Source organism: Scaptodrosophila lebanonensis, unplaced genomic scaffold, assembly GCF_003285725.1.
Source record: "Scaptodrosophila lebanonensis strain 11010-0011.00,11010-0021.00 unplaced genomic scaffold, SlebRS2 tig00000001-arrow-pilon, whole genome shotgun sequence".
Classification (NCBI taxonomy): Eukaryota; Metazoa; Arthropoda; class Insecta; order Diptera; family Drosophilidae; genus Scaptodrosophila; species Scaptodrosophila lebanonensis.
This window is the reverse complement of record NW_022060529.1, coordinates 14,743,017-14,758,839: the sequence shown is the minus strand read 5'-3', so window position 1 is coordinate 14,758,839 and position 15,823 is coordinate 14,743,017. Positions and strand designations below refer to the sequence as shown.

The following is a 15,823-nucleotide window of genomic DNA, read 5'->3' as shown; positions in this document are numbered from 1 at the left end:
CGACAAATCTTCACTTGCACGAAACGCAGCACATGTTGTTGACAGACGCACATTGGACGCAGCTAATTTGTTTTCATTATATAAGTATTTAATTAGATATTTTTAATACAAAAAAATATACGAAACATAAGCAACATGCAATTGTAATTTTAATTTGGCGGCGCGCATTAATTTTAAGGAAACAAAACGATGAATTTTTGAATTGAATCAATCAGCAGATTAAGAAGATGAAAAAAGAAACTATAACAACAACAAATAAACTGCGTATTCATTCTTGCAATTAGAATAAATCAAATCAAATCAAATCGAATCAAATGCGCGCTCACTTGAATGATGAACATGGGTGCTGTTGTTGGCATTGTGGCTGGCATAATAAGTCGAGTTGCCGCCATTGCTGCTGCTGTTGCTGTTGCTATTGGAGCCACCAACATCGCGATAATAATGCTGTTGCTGCTGCTGTTGTTGCTGCAGATGGTGCTGTTGTTGGTGATAGTGCTGCTGAGCAGCACCACGAGCCGTGGTGCCATAAATGCTGGCCAAGGACGCGGGCGAGCCGCAGGTGGGCGAGGCAGCAGGCGAATGAAACTTGACTGCAGTCGTTTGTATAAATGGATTTGTCGAAACAAAAATCTTTTGCTGCACGCTGGAATGCCGTGACGGTATGGGCGGTTGCCTCTGCTGCTGCTGCTGTTGTTGTTGCTGTTGCTCGCGCAATTTGTGTTGCTGCTGCTGTTGCTGCTGTTGTTGCTGTGGCAACGGCAGTTGGGGCCGCTGATTAGGAGCACCGCCATTGCCTATGCCTGTTGGCTGTTGATATTGTTGCTGTTGTTGTTGTTGCTGTAAACGTTGCTGTTGTAATATCGACTTGGGTAGCGTGGCTGTGGACGAAGCTGCAGCAAAGGCAGCCAAATGCTGCGCATTGTTATGAGCACTGCCTGAGTTAATACCGATGTGAGGGCGTGCCATTTTCTTGGGCATGGTTGCTGAAGCGCCTGCAGCATAAATGGGCGGCGGTGGCGGATCTTCGAGCGGCGGTGGGCAAGTATAGTGCTGTTGCTGTTGCTGCTGTTGCTGCAGCTGTTGCTGCTGATGTTGCTGCTGTTGTTGCTGTGCTTGTCGCATGTTCGCTGATTGCGCAGCTGCTGAATTTTTGGTAAACGAATTTGAATAGTTGCCAAAATCTTTGCTGTTTGCTGTAACATTCGAGCTTGCGGCATTTTGTGGCGCATGTGGTGGCTGATAGTGAGTGATGTGTGCTGCTGCTGCTGCTGCTGCCGCCGTTGTTGTTGTTGATGAAGTTGAGAATGAACTGACTTTAGAGAGCAACGATGAGGTGGATGATGATAGCGGAAAGTGTGGCAAAGCGTTAAAGTTAGTAGTAGTGTTGGATGAAGATGAGGCGGAAGTTGGTGTTAGATTACTGGACGAAGTAGAAGAAGAAGCATTGCTTGTGGCCAACACATGTGATGATAAATTTGTTGATGAGGTGCTAAAACTACCATAAATTCTATGCTGCTGCTGTGCAGTTTTCTGTTCTGATTTACCGTCGTAGTTTTGCTGCTGTTGCGATTGCGAACTGCCGCGCATGTAGATAGACTCATTAGGCTGCATCTGCATCTGTTGCTGGTGATGATAGTGCCCTGTGTTGCCATAAATGCCGTCAGCAGCATGCTGTTGCTGTTGTTGTTGCTGGTGCTGCTGCTGCTGCTTGCTATTGAGTCGTGCATTCAGTTGTGCTATTAAATTTGGATTCGCTTTTGGTTGTGTTGGTGGCAGTGGATGATGGGCAGCATGTCCGTTCGGACCCGGGCTGCTGGTCCGAAAACTAGACATGCTGTTCACGAGCTTGGGCTGCGCATATATGCCGCCCCCAGCGCCGGGTGATGAGGTGCGGAACGTCTGTGCAAATGAGAAATAAGCCAGAAATTAAAATCGACCAATTGCGTAGAGAGTAGAGAGTCAGGTGAGATGTGCATATTATGTGATTAAGTTAATGGTTTTAGTACAATAAGCTTATGGCATTAAAACTAAGCTGATGAACGACTCTAATGGGCAATGTAAGGTACACATAAGCATTTAGTTTGTTCAACTAGCGGCAACGTTCAATTAGTATGCAAAGCTAATCCGTTATGATGCGACGGCGACGACGACGCTGGTTAGGACGCTGGTTAGTTCGGTTTAGTAGATCACACGACGTTCACAAAGTCGAGCACTTACGGCGCTGCTGCTATCGTATTGGGGGGCAGTGGCAAGCTCATTGCCTGATGCCTGCTGTGGCGCCAAATAAAACTCATGCGGGTGATGCTGCAATTGTTGTTGTTGTTGTTGTTGCTCTTGTTGCTGATGAAAGTGATTCTGTGATTGCAAAAAGCATTGCTGTTGCTGTTGCTGTTGCTGCTGATGTTGCTGCAGAGAATTAAGCGGCGGTAGGGGCGGTGGCAAGTGCTTTTGGCCATTGGTCAGCGCATGAGAATACGCATGTACCTCCATGTAGGGATTATAGTAAGCTTCATAGTCTGTATCGTCGTTGCCTAGCGATTGCTGATGCTGTTGCTGTGGCGCATATGGCAAATGGGAAGTGTGTGTTAATAGGCGTACGGTCTTTATTATTCGATATGCATTCGATATGTACGAGTATTTGTTGATAACAAAAGCAAGTATTAAATGAAATTTAGTAAATTATACAAATTAGCAGTGTGAACGCAAATATACATATGTAAGCACACGCAGCTATGAAGTTCAGTAGTTTAATGCGATATTTTGGCAAACTCGGTGGATGAAACTATTACTGACTAAAGATGCTGAAAAAATCTATAATCTTTGCTTTTAATTAAGGCTGTCCCAGGACGTCTCTCAATACAGATATGTTCTTAAATTTGCTAAACTTTAATACAAATATTAGCAATTAATTTGCTTTTGACTATCTATTAAAGATGATTGTTTCAAAATTTTAAAGCATGTTTCCATCTTAATTTGATTCCATTGTTTCGCTACTGAAGAAGATTTTTGTTATACAACAGCAAATCCTTTTGACTATAATATTTCTTTAGCAAATATAAAAAATATTGTAATAGAGAAAAGAAAGGTATGCATAGATGTTTGATTTGTCGAATTATTGTTGAATTCTAATTAATAATTATTCAAATTCACGATTTAATGTATTTGTATATAACATTTTATCTTTAAAAAGATAAATAGAGCTAAGAAGTTATGTTCGTATGCGCTAAAGCTATATATCCTTATCCTCTATGCCCTACAATAGTGAGCCTATGGCAACAACAAGGGTGATACGTATTCTGGTTTCCTTTATAGAGGTCCATAAAGTGAATTCCTTTGAGTTAAAAAAATCGATCAAGTTCGTTATATTATTGGTTTATTGGGAACAGCGAAGATTCCCAATTAGTTATGGCACGCGACTTCTTTCATGTGGCTGCCTGGTCTAGCTTCGTAGCAGCGTATCTTGGTAGCCTATTTATCCAGGACCTTGGGGACGCTTTCTGGTACTATCTCACGCAAATGTCTTTCTCGATATTCGCCTTAACGGCCTGAAACATTAATGAATTACCCCTACTTCTGTTTTTACACGGTAGATTGGTTACATTGATCATGATGATGCAAAAATAGGTGATTGGTTCGTTATCTCTAAAGAAATATATATGAAATTTTTACTATAATTTTCAAACCGTGTTATATCAAAATCGTTTAGAAAATATCGTGTAAATATAGAATTAGGTGAATTCGCATAACATCAGTTCTTCAACTAAGGCCGCTGATAGATTACCGATTACCGAACTGGAACTTGAGAAGAGATCGATTGTGGCATGGCACACCATCCTGCTGCAACCAAAGAGCTCTCATTGTCAAAATAACATGGGGTAAAACTAAGACTCTATGCCCCTGTATATTCTTAATCTTTTTTGTAAAGGCTACAAAAATCTCTTCCCGACACTCCTAAATTAGGATTTTTAGCTAAACTGAGCCTAGAGAGATGGATTTCTCTCTTCTCCTTAAATGATCTGTTGATATTATTGTTCCCCCGATTCGCCAAAGTATCACATCGTGCAACGTGCGCGCCCTCACCTGCAGAGTCGGCGGTTGTTGCTGGTGTTGCTGGTGCTGATGCTGCTGATGCATGCGTCGCAAGGCAACCGGTGAGGCGGGCTGATGCCGCATGGCCGCCAAGGCACGCACCGTCTCCGACACCTTCAGCGCCGAACTGGGCATTGAAGCTGGCGGCGAGTTGGGCGTGGATTGTGTGGAGCGCAGAGCGTCGAGCAGATACGCTGGAGGTGGTGGTAGGTTTTCGATTGAATTTGTCATTGCGTTCTGTTGTTGGTGTTGCAACAAATTGGTTGCTGAGCTGTGGCTATGTGGCTGTTGTTGCTGCTGCTGCTGCTGTTGTTGTTGTTGCAGCTATATCAAATAATTAAATTATAAGTGCAAAATAGGCGAAAGTGTACAAAACAAAACAAAAATAAAGGAAAAACCAAACATGAAACTGAATTAAAGTGTTCAACAGTGCCGAAGGTTTCCTTCCCTACACACACACACACACACACATGTGTACATGAGCACAGGACACTCGCGATTCTTGTAATCTAATTTAGCAACTAACTTAATTTATTAGCCAACTCTTTTATGCATATCACAGTTGGCAAGCTAACGTAACTTACCCCAACCGTAGCATTGGGACTGGGGGTCACCGACGAGCTGCGCCGCACCGGGGGTGGAGGTTTCGCCTGATTGACCGATGAACGACGTGCGATGCGCGTGGAACCACCTCCGGCTCCTCCTCCTCCTCCTGGGGAATAGCAGAAAACTTGATTAGCATGTCGTTAAAAAATGTGGTGCGAGCATTAAGTTAATTACAGTGTTATGTACAGATAGTATTACACACTTTTTACATATGTATATAGTATGTATGTAGTATGGCTAAGATTTCGGTTAGAACGCACACAAAACACTGGACACCATTATACCAAGAAAAAAACAAAAAAAAAAACAAAAAAAAAATTGATCAATGTTTGCGCGTGTTATCTCATGAATTCGAATCGATAGTTGGTCAGTTGGTGGTCAGTCACAACATTGCAGAGTTGCAGTTGCCAACTACAGCTATATATGTGATATACGAGTACAATTATATAGTAGTAACCATCATATTTGAATGTTAATGTAAAGCAATTGCAGTTAGACGCAGTGATGAGCACAGTTTTTGTTTGTGTAATGGTAGTTAAGACGTTGTTTTATGAGAATGCGTGATATGGAGTTGAGTTATATGTTTATAGACAAGGGACAACCAGCGAGGAATTGGGGTATTATGTTTGCAAGCGAATACATTTGGCAAAGCCAAAGCAGATGTTATAAAACCAAAGCCAATCTAAAAGCAAAGATAGGGAAGTTGTTATGTGTATCGGGAACAAAAACGAGGATAACAAATCAAAAGTTAAACAAACAAAAACGCACCCGACAGGGATGCCGGCCTCGGCGTTATGCAGGGTTTGATGGGATTGGACGCCGAGACCGAATTTGGAGCTGCATGGCCGCACATGGTAAATGAATTGGAATTTGGTAAAGCTGTTGTCGATGTTGCTGCTATTGGTGTTGCTGTTGCTGTTGTCGTTTGCGATGGTTTGGTGATGGAATAGGAGTTGGTGGCAGGCGCAGGCGCAAAGGCATTGGGCAACGTTGTAGGAGCAAGCGTAGTTACAGATAATGCTGATGTTGTTGATGTTGTGGATGACAGTAATGGTGATGAGGCTGAGGCTGAGGCTGATGATGGCAATGACAATGTGGCCCGCGGGTTTGATAATGATAATGACGTGGCTGAGGCTGTGGCTATTTGCATGTTTATCTTTTTGTATGGAGCATGATTTGATGTTGGTTTTGTTGTTGTTGTGGTTGTGGCGGTTGTTTGATTTTGGGTTAGCATTCTATGATTTTGATAATGATGCGTTGTTTGCTGTGGAGCCATGCTTATGGTTGCAGATGCAATATCAATACGTTTATTAGTGACATTACAGTTGGTTGTTGTTGTTGTTGATGATGATGATGTTGTTGTTGTTGTTGTAGCTGTTGTTGTTGTTGTTTGGGGCGACTGTTGTGAGTGTGTTTGTTGTTGTTGCCGCTGCTGCTGCTGCTGCTGCATTTGTGGGTTATTGTTAGCTTGCAACTGCTGTTGCACTTGTTGTTGTTGGTTACTCTGTTGCTGCTGCTGCTGTTGTTGTTGCTGCTGCTGCTGCTGCTGCTGCTGTAACAGCAACTGCTGCTGCACTTTCTGCTTTTGTTTGCGTATCTTAGCATCTAAATCGGCTTTGAAATCTGATTTACTAGCCACTATTGGCTTGCCTGGCAACGCTGGCGGTATCAACTGTTGACCCTGCCCCTGACCCAGGCCCTGACCCTGGCCATTAAAAATGCTCAAACTGGGCTTTGGCGGCAGCTTTCGCCTTATTGGCGCTCCGCCATCACCACCAACTATCGCAGATTGCTGCTCCTGCTGAAGCTCTAAACTAGCCTTATCCGTACCTCTGTCCACGTGGAGCGATCGCTGCGGACTCGCCCGTCCCAAAAGCTGAAGCTGCTGCTCGCTGGAGGCACGAAACGAGGAGAGTCGCTGTTTTGCGGGCGCCACCGTTGCTGTGTGCGGCACACTGACGGCCGAATCTGGGGATTCTGGAGAGCCGGCCAGGTTTGCCGGAAGCTGTTGCAACTCACGCATCTCATGCAACTGCAACTGCTGGGGATCTTTGGTGCGCAGCACCACAATCTCTGAATTCTGTTTGACAAACTCAATATCTGGGGTGTTCGGTATTTGATGATCAAAGATGACAACAACAGCGCTGCCGCTGTCGCTGCCATTATCCACATATGCGTGCCGGGGCGTGCACAGACTGTCCGACGCCAGGGAGATGCTGTCGGCAGCAACAATGCCGCCGCCGCCGCCGCCATAGAGCGACCGGCCTTCACCACCGGCGCCACCATTGTAGGGATCATCTCGAGTGGAGGCGACAAAATGCGCAAAAGTGGGATTCTCATAGCCGGCGCTCACCATGCCGCCCGCCAGCGAACTCGTCTCGCTCACATAGCAGCGACTCAGCTCCGAATCGCTGGCATAATTGACACTGCCACTCTCTCCGCCGCCTCCGTGGTTCCCACTTAAATGCAGACGCGACATGCCCTCCAGATTGCTCTCTTCGACGGCCAGCTCATCGGACGTGGTGTCGGATATGTCGGTGCCACAGCCACTGGAATTGGTTTGATGGCTGCTCGCGCAATACTCGACAATTGCATTGGCAGCGGCCTGAAGGAGTTGGGTGCCGGCAAAGGGTTCGCTGTTGTTGTTGGAGCCGTTCTCACTACTGCTGCTGCCGAGGCTGTTGTCATTGTTGTTGCTGCTGTTGACAGTTGCTGTTGTTGCTATTGTGTCGTTGCTGTTGCTGTTACTGTTGCTGCTGCGCTGCTTGCAACTGCCCTTGCCCTCATCCATCTCACGTTGGAAAGAGTCTAATTCGCCAATTAAATTATTTAGAGCTTGTATTGAGTCTTCAAAGGATTTATCTATATTTAATAAAAATCATTTGGTTGTTGTTGTTGTTGTTGTTGTTGTGGTTTGTATTGATATTGGTCGTGTTGCAGTTGTAGTTGTGGTGCATTTTTGTATTATTATTATTATTGTTATTGTTATTGGTGGTGTGCAGAGTTTGTATATACAAGTTGATGATAGAGATGGGCAAAGAAATCAAGGCGAAAAGGCGCCATTTGTTTGTTCAATTTCCAGGATAAGAAAATTGGCGGTTGAAAAGGTTTTCGTAGCATTATAGTTGTTGTTGTTGTTGATTGGTGGTTGGTGTGTACGTGTTTGTTTTTTATGGAGTAAACAATTGGTTGTTGGTTTTGTTTGTTTTTTTTTTTTTTGTCAAGGATACACAATCAAACAAAAAGAGAGAGAGAAAAAAGGAGAACAAAACATAGAAAAACGGGTTAAAAATATTGACAAAATTGCAAAACAAGACGGGGAAAGGGCTGGGGCGGGGATGGGGGGCTAAAAATCATTTCAAACGGGTCAAATAGAATCAAATAACAATTGAATGGGTTTAACTAGATGTGCATGGGGTTGTGGGATCTATTTTATTGCATGAGTTGCTGTGCATAAAGATATTAACTATTCGCAGCGGTTGCTCTTTCTTTTCGGTACTTACCCATTTCCTGTTGCTCGACGGCGCGCGTCTCCTCCAAACGCCGCACGCCGTTGTCCAGGAGGACGGGGGGACGCGAAGGGGCGGCTGCTGAAGGCGTTGCTACCGCAGCGGCGGCGACGGCCGCAGCCTGCTTCTCAAACATAGACGCCTTCTGTAGGACCGAAGCACGTGATCTCTCATCGTTCTCCACAATGCTGGCGTTTTCTGTATCGGGGGCATAGGAGACCGAAGTAGTCTGATGATTCTCATTGGCTTGTGGTGCGATAGATGCTGCTGTTACTACAGAAGCGGTGTTAGGGTGGCTGTTGTGTGGTGCAATAGTTGTTGTTTGAGCCTCCAACTCGGTTATTTTCAGCACATCGCTGGCCAAGGACGAGGGCGGTGTCGGCGAGCTGACGTTGTACGCAAAGCCCAGGCCAGTCATGCCACTCGCTACGCTGCCGCCACTCGGAGTACCTGCAGCAGTGGACGTGGGTGAGTTGGTTAGCAGTGGCGAGTAATGATTCTGTGGCGTGGAACTGCCACTAGATGGTGTAGTTGTGTGCCCGCCCACAAGTGATGTAGCAACGGCCGAGTCGATGGAAGGATGAGAGTGCAGTGAAGCCGTGTTTGAGGACACCGACGACGAGGATATGGAATGGGAGCGTGTGGCGATGTGTGGTGCATGATTCATGTGCTGTTGCTGCAGTAGCTGATGCTGCTGCTGTTGCTGCTGCAGCGAACCCGTCGACGAGTCATTCGAGTGCTGTGAGCAAATGGAATCAATGGATGTTTGCTGTTGCAATGCCGCCGGCTTGGGACAGTTGTTGGTGCCTGGTGTTTGTGCAGTGCAGGATGTTGCTTGCTGGGTTTGCTGCAGCTGTTGTTGCTGGTTAGTAAGTTTCAAAGCCGCCATGTTGGCCAGTTCGGACATATTAACATAGGTAGGCGGGATGGGTGGTGGTTGTTGTTGCTGCTGCTGCTGCTGCTGTTGCTGTTGGTATTGTTGCTGCTGTTGTTGTTGCTGAGCATGATGTGCTGCGGACAGCTCTGTTTCATATTAACGTGTACATTGACATAAAAGCATGCGCAAATTGTTGGTTTGTTTGGTTGTTGGAGCGTGCGTGGGTGAATATATATGGAAAGAGTAGCACAACGATCGGATTAGTAAGATATCATGGATTTAAGCATTAATTTGAACGCCTGCACGCTAGTGCAGATTACAACACACACACACACGCACACACAGACACAGACAGACAGTCAAGAGACAGCGTTAGACCATGGCAGACACTACCATACCTTTCGTGATATGAGCCGGAATCGGTGATGGGCACTGACGCTGCAACAGATTGCCGCTATTCTGGCGATGATTACTGTTAGCCGACAACGGGCGCTCTAACGAGGAGCAGCGCTGAAATGAAGATCCAAATGGAGACTTTAGTATTTTGTTTTTAAAATTAAAAAAATGTTGTATCTGAGCAGACTGGCGGGAAAGACGTTTGATGAGGCGACGACGCTGAGACTACGACTGGCGTATTGGGTGTTTGGGAGCGCATGCAAATGAGCGCGCAACGGGCTATGACAAGGACACGGGTGGCCAACTAAGCAACTTACCACATGTGCTGGTTTCTAAAGATTTGCCGACCACACACAGCAACAGTTAACAAATAGAAGAAATATCCTTAATAACTATGATTTAAGTTAGGTTTAGACGAAGCTTTAAAGTCATGATAACTATGAGAGAGAGAGAGAGAATGAGAATGTTTTTATCTCAAAATCCCTCAGTTTCGAACTCACATTCAAGCCATCTCTTTACCTATTTATCAAGGAGTTAATATATTTTTTGTATTTATTTATTTCTTTTTAACTTTTCAAATCTGTTGCTGAATTTAAAGCTTCGCCTATACCTTGTAGTATATCATATTTGTGATTACCCCATGGCATATACTTACAACTGGCAATGGTGGGCGACTGAGCGAGGCGGCTGGCGACTTTTGTGGAACGGGTGTGTTCTGACCGGAGCCGCCATTTACGTTACTGCCGCTCCCGGGGACGGTGGAGCTAACCTCGTGTATGGTCTCCGGATTTTGAAAGGTGTACACCGTCAACGGTGGACGCTGATGACCCTTCTCGTAGGCTGTGGAAATTGTGTGCGGACGATCCGCTGTGGGCGGCAGTGTGTCCACAACATCCTGGGAATGTGGGGGCCAGGTGGAGACAGCGTGTGTTTGACTCGTTGCAGTGGAAGCCTGTTTGATAGTTGGAAATATGATTATTAATGATTCGATTCGAAGTAAAAATATTCAACGAATAGGAAAACTAAGGTTGAAATTTTGGGAAAATTAAAGAAAATCAAATGAAAACCTGTGTTGTTAGCGCTGGCGATGAGCAAAAGCCACTATCACTGGATTCACCAGGTTTCAAGCGTATTGCGGGCGTTACAAACTAAAAAAAAATATATATATATACAAATAAGTAACAAACGATGATTAAACCAACAAAACAGAGAGTACAACAAAAACTGCAAAAACAGTTAGTTACACATAAATAATCACAAACACGCACACACTCTGTTATTCTAAACGCACCTGAGATAGCGATCGCTGATAGTGATGATGACCCGGAGAATTGCTAGAACCACTGCTGTTCATGGAGCTGATGGAGCAAACGGAACTCTTGCGCGAGCCCAGCGAGTTGGAACAACCGCCGCCCTGTGAGCCCGAACCGCCGCTGGGCGACTCCGGGTACAGATTAATGCTGGCCTTGGCATCATGTATGAGCTCCTCAGATGCCTGGGGCAATACGTTGGGATCCTTTGTTACCAAGGCAATTGACTGCATAGCCTCCTGTGAATTAAAAGAAATAAGATGGCCAGATAGTTATTGAATTGAAATTTGTATTAATTGTACATGAATTTCATGAGAATGGAATTGGAAGGCGGCAATGCATTTAGTGTAAACGTATGTACCTGCAAGTGTCCGAGCTCGGACATCACCTCGCACTCCTCGTGCACCACCGGCTGCAGCATGTGAACGAAGCTGCAGTATCGTAGTCGCTCCTCTACCATGGCCGCGCGGAGGGACTTCTTCTCGACCTCCTCGAGCTCGGCACGTCGCAGGGTGACATCCTGCATGTGTGAGTCCATCAGCGATTGCATGCCATCTGTTTGACCCTTGCGGGCCTTCTTTTGCAGTCGCAGAGTGTCGCTGGAGCGTTTCTTGAGTTCGGTGCGACAGCGTTTATACTCTTTGGCATGATCCTTGTCAATGGTGGCCACTGTGCGTTTCCAGTCTTCGATTTTCTCCTGAAAAACAGAATGCAAATATTAATCAGTGACACCTCTGATACTGTTCCTTCCTGTCCCTGTGCTTACCTGCAGCGGCTGCACCAGGCAATCCATAATTGCAGTCGTGAATGTCTTGAGGCGCGTCTCGACCGCCTTGTGTCGCAGGCAGACACGTGTCAGTGCTGTTCCAATTTCCTTCGATGCACCTGTAATTGAATTGGGAAGGGGGATTGTTATTAAATGTGCACCATTGAAAGGATGCCGATCTGATAGCCGGAAATGTTTAGTTCAGCATGCCATGGCCATGGCATAACAGCCAATATGCTGTGCCGCACGATGGCATTGCAACGAAATATGCCCCCAATTTGCACGCCATGTTGTCTACTCTGGCATGGCCTGGCGAACGTTCGCTGCTTCAATTTGGTGCTGCCTCATTTTTGTTTGGGGCGCAGCGTTGCATGCAACACGATTTATGCGCCCGGTCAACACCAAGCCGGTTGGTCGGCCGCTCGCTCTCGTGTGTGCCCATTATGCCAAAGGCAAAAAGAAGCTCTGGCGGCCTGCCTTTGTATAGCATATACGTGTATCCATGTGCCCCCTCAGAGGGGGAACTATGTGGACAATGTTATGAAAAGATTTTATGCATATGCACTGTGGGAGGAATAACTGTTCTATTTAGTTATGGAACTATGAGCATTACTCTCGGGATAATAGGAAGGAGCACCAACATGATTTCGAGACTTTATATTGCAGATAATAACCAACACTAACTTTGTTAAAACAATTTTCTAAATAGTCAAACGCTATTCAACTACTTATTGGATTAAGATCTCACCAAGTGTGATTTTTGCACCGACTGGTTCTATGGCAGCTACATTAAATAATGAGGCTAGTTATGGTTTCAGATAAGCTTTATGTGCCTATTAATTAGACAAGTCTACGTATCAAGTTTGGTGTCCCTAGCTTTAATGGTTCAAAAGTTCTCGGTGTTCATACAGACAAACAGACGCGCCTATCTATATCGATTTGCCCTACCTACCTATAAGATGGTGCTTGCCGTGTTGCCTGTTACATACAACTAGAATTTCTAGTATACCCTTTCACACTTATCACTTTCCTTTTACAAATGATGTTCTGAATATGTTAACTAATCGCTTTCAACTTGGGGATATTACGCAGAAATATTTTATCTCTTCCCACTGTGGCATGCAACAAAATCCATTAGCACACGCCTCTGGCTACTAATTATGTATGCGTGCGTGTGCAACTCAATCGGCAAACTAATACTAATCAGCTTAACATGATGCCGCATCTTTATTCATTGGTCATGCGCCTTAAGTGAAATGTAATTAACGCGAAATTATTTATTGAATGTATGACGAGACCTCCAACCACACGTTCTCCATAGCTTAGTTGTATAAGACTATTAACTTATTGATATTTCGGCCTAGGCTACAATTACTCGTCATCTGCAAACTTGGCAGCCGAATTAGGACTTCAATTAGCTGCACATAAGCCCAAAAGGGCTGCACACACACACACACACACAAAAGAAAACTACTCCATAAAAGTGCACTAAAAACACAATATATATATAAAAAACACTTTACTGCCGCCTTTATGGCCCACATGCATTGTTATGTGCGCACGAATGTCTGCGTGTTGGCCGTCCAAATCCAAGTTAATTGAATAAAAGATACCGAATTTGTAGGCAGTAACCGACACCCTGAACGATCCCACCGACCGTACCCCCCGCCCGGTGAAAATACACATGTGCAAATGATTGAGTTACACCCTCGTTCTTGAGCTCGTTGAGCACGGCCAGCGCAAAGGACAACAATTGACACTTGTGCTCCTTTGTGAGTGGGTGTGTGGCAAGCCGTTAAGGCAAACAGCTAGGCTAAGTAACCACTAAAACTAATGAAACCATTTAGTAAGTGCAAAGTACAGTTCTTGACATATCTAGAATTGCAGCCAGTGGCCAGGCACGAGCCACGAGGGTGGCTGCTGCCCGAAACCCGCATTTGCACTTAATCGCAGGACATGTGCAAACGCAGACATCCAAAATAAATCAATAAATGCTAATGTGCAGAGGTGCAGAGTGGGGATGGAAAGTGGTCTGCGAGTACGTTCAGTTACAAAAGTTGTTCGTCCCCCATTGCTCTGTATGGTTTTTACAAAATGTAAATTTCAAATTGAAAAGTTTTTAAAGAGTTTCAAAAGCCCAGGGGCAAACTGAAAACACATTCTAAAGATAGACCTCACTAAAAACCATTTAATCTTTTACACAAATCCGCAATGTTCCAAGTAGGAATTAAAGTTTTGCAAATAATAATAATACAATTAGAAATGTTCGACCAATGATTAAGTTCTTTTTGTTTCCTAAAAGCCAATTGAAGTAAATTTAGACTATAAAATGATCTTCTTTCATAGTTAATATGTATTTAATGCAAGTAACATCATTTTGCTTTGCATTTCTCTTCCTAAATAGTGTAAAAAACAAATCATTTTAAAAATTAAACTAAAGCTGTGAAAAATGTTAGCCAGAAGTGCTTTATAAATAAATCTGGTCAGTGTTCTTCGAGCTCTTCATTTCTCACTCCCTTGAAGCAAAAAATCAACAACCGCCACTAGTCGCCAGCTAGCCCCCAGGAAAATAAACTCACAACACTAGCCGTCTAGGTACACATTGCATAACCCAACATTGGGGCAGAGCATAGCACTCGCTGACTAGTCAGCCAACCAGCTAGCTGATAAATAAATAACAAGTAAAAAAGCTAAAGTCGGGTGTCCCGACTTTGAAATACTCTGTACATATGTTTACAATAATTATAGAAAATAAAAAAATTAAGAAAATAAAAAAAAAAAATTGATCGATTTTACCTCTCTCGGTATTCGAACTCACGTAAAGGGTGTATAATTGCACATTTACATAGCAATTGCGTCTGTGTGAGTGTATGTATGCCTATGCGCATCAATTCGTGTCTGTGTAAGCATTTTCGCAGTCAACCAAACAGCAACATCAACAACAGCCGCGGGCAGCGCTTGAGCAGCGCTGCAGCAGCGCTGCATCAGCAAATATATTTATGGCTATAACTTCTTGTTAAATCGGTCTATCATAATGAAATTTGGCATACGGACACATAATAACTAACTGGGGGTATTTCCAAAATTTTAGTTCGAAATTCCAAGAATTACGGGAGTTACGATTTGCGGGGTAGAGGGGGGAGGGAGGGGAATTCCAAAATATACATTTTCTGCGTATTCACATAAGGCATCTGGGACTAAAATTTGGTGTTCCTAGGTCTTATAGTCTCCGAGATATAGGCGATTATACGAATGGAAAATCGGGAAAACCCCCATAGGGGGGAAGTGGGGGGGAAAATCAAAAAAATAAAACAAACTCGTATAGAATACACACATAACGCATCTTCGTGCAAAATTTGGTGTCTCTATCTCTTATAGTCTCTGAGATCCAGGTGTTCATACGGACGGACAGACGGACAGACGGACAGACGGACAGACAGACAGACAGGGCTAGATCGACTCGTCTCGTCATGCTGATCAAGAATATATATACTTTGTGGGGTCTGCCACGCCTCCTTCTGCCTGTTACATTTTTCAGCTCCCGCAAACCTAATATACTCTTGTACATTTCATGTACAGAGTATAAAAATAGCGAAAATGCGTGCGGAGTGGCAGAACAACAGCGTGAAACGTGAACAAATCAGATCGATGACCGCAGTTGACTGAGAGCGGACGCGTAATAACAAGAAAGGAAAAAAGCATAAAACTTAGCACACAAATTACGGGGGCAACGGTGCCCAACGAACTTTTGAATAATGTATTCACAACTGGCATACCCTTCGCAAAATTGTGTCTTGCTTTAGCAATGAAGAGAAATAACGACATACAAGTAGTTCCAAGTCAAATAGTTTAATGGCTAACATGGCCAAAAGACAGGAAAAGGATTGTTCTTCAAAACTATCTAACTACTTTCGTGAGGAAGTCAGGAACCAATTAGTCATTTTTATGAAGAAACTATAACTTGATATTTTTAATAAAAAAAATTTTAACTATATGTATCTGATCACAACTTGCACTTGTTGTAAATAAAAGAATATACCTATTATATACCCTTCCCTCTATCTAACTATTTTTATGAGGAAATCACTAACCAATTACCCATCAAAATGTTATTGAAGAAACTATAACTTGATATTTTTAATTAAATTATTAACTATGTGTATCTGATCACAACTTGCAGTTAATATTGTTGTAAATAAAGGAATATACCTATTATATTATACCCTCCCCTCTATCTAACTACTTTCGTGAGGAAGTCAGGAACCATTTA

The 15,823-nt window shown here is 44.0% G+C and overlaps 1 protein-coding gene across 13 annotated transcripts in view; it reads right to left on the bottom strand.

The window, feature by feature from the left end:
- Positions 1-15,823, bottom strand: part of LOC115634370 (pneumococcal serine-rich repeat protein) — a 55,959-nt gene that overhangs the window by 1,895 nt on the left and 38,241 nt on the right. For 2 of the 13 annotated variants that reach the window (XM_030532034.1, XM_030532037.1), the window contains exons 5-18: positions 11,554-11,672; positions 11,149-11,484; positions 10,769-11,026; positions 10,545-10,625; positions 10,133-10,429; positions 9,795-9,809; positions 9,480-9,591; positions 8,199-9,227; positions 5,464-7,557; positions 4,674-4,801; positions 4,081-4,413; positions 2,218-2,553; positions 1,545-1,899; positions 327-1,142 (exon numbers count right to left, since the gene is read on the bottom strand). In XM_030532034.1, the coding sequence (XP_030387894.1) occupies positions 327-1,142; positions 1,545-1,899; positions 2,218-2,553; positions 4,081-4,413; positions 4,674-4,801; positions 5,464-7,557; positions 8,199-9,227; positions 9,480-9,591; positions 9,795-9,809; positions 10,133-10,429; positions 10,545-10,625; positions 10,769-11,026; positions 11,149-11,484; positions 11,554-11,672 (6,309 nt within the window). Of the gene's footprint in view, positions 1-326; positions 1,143-1,544; positions 1,900-2,217; positions 2,554-4,080; positions 4,414-4,673; positions 4,802-5,463; positions 7,558-8,198; positions 9,228-9,479; positions 9,592-9,794; positions 9,810-10,132; positions 10,430-10,544; positions 10,626-10,768; positions 11,027-11,148; positions 11,485-11,553; positions 11,673-15,823 lie in introns of those variants that run through there. The other 11 variants (XM_030532035.1, XM_030532036.1, XM_030532038.1 and 8 more) reach the window with 11 other exon arrangements.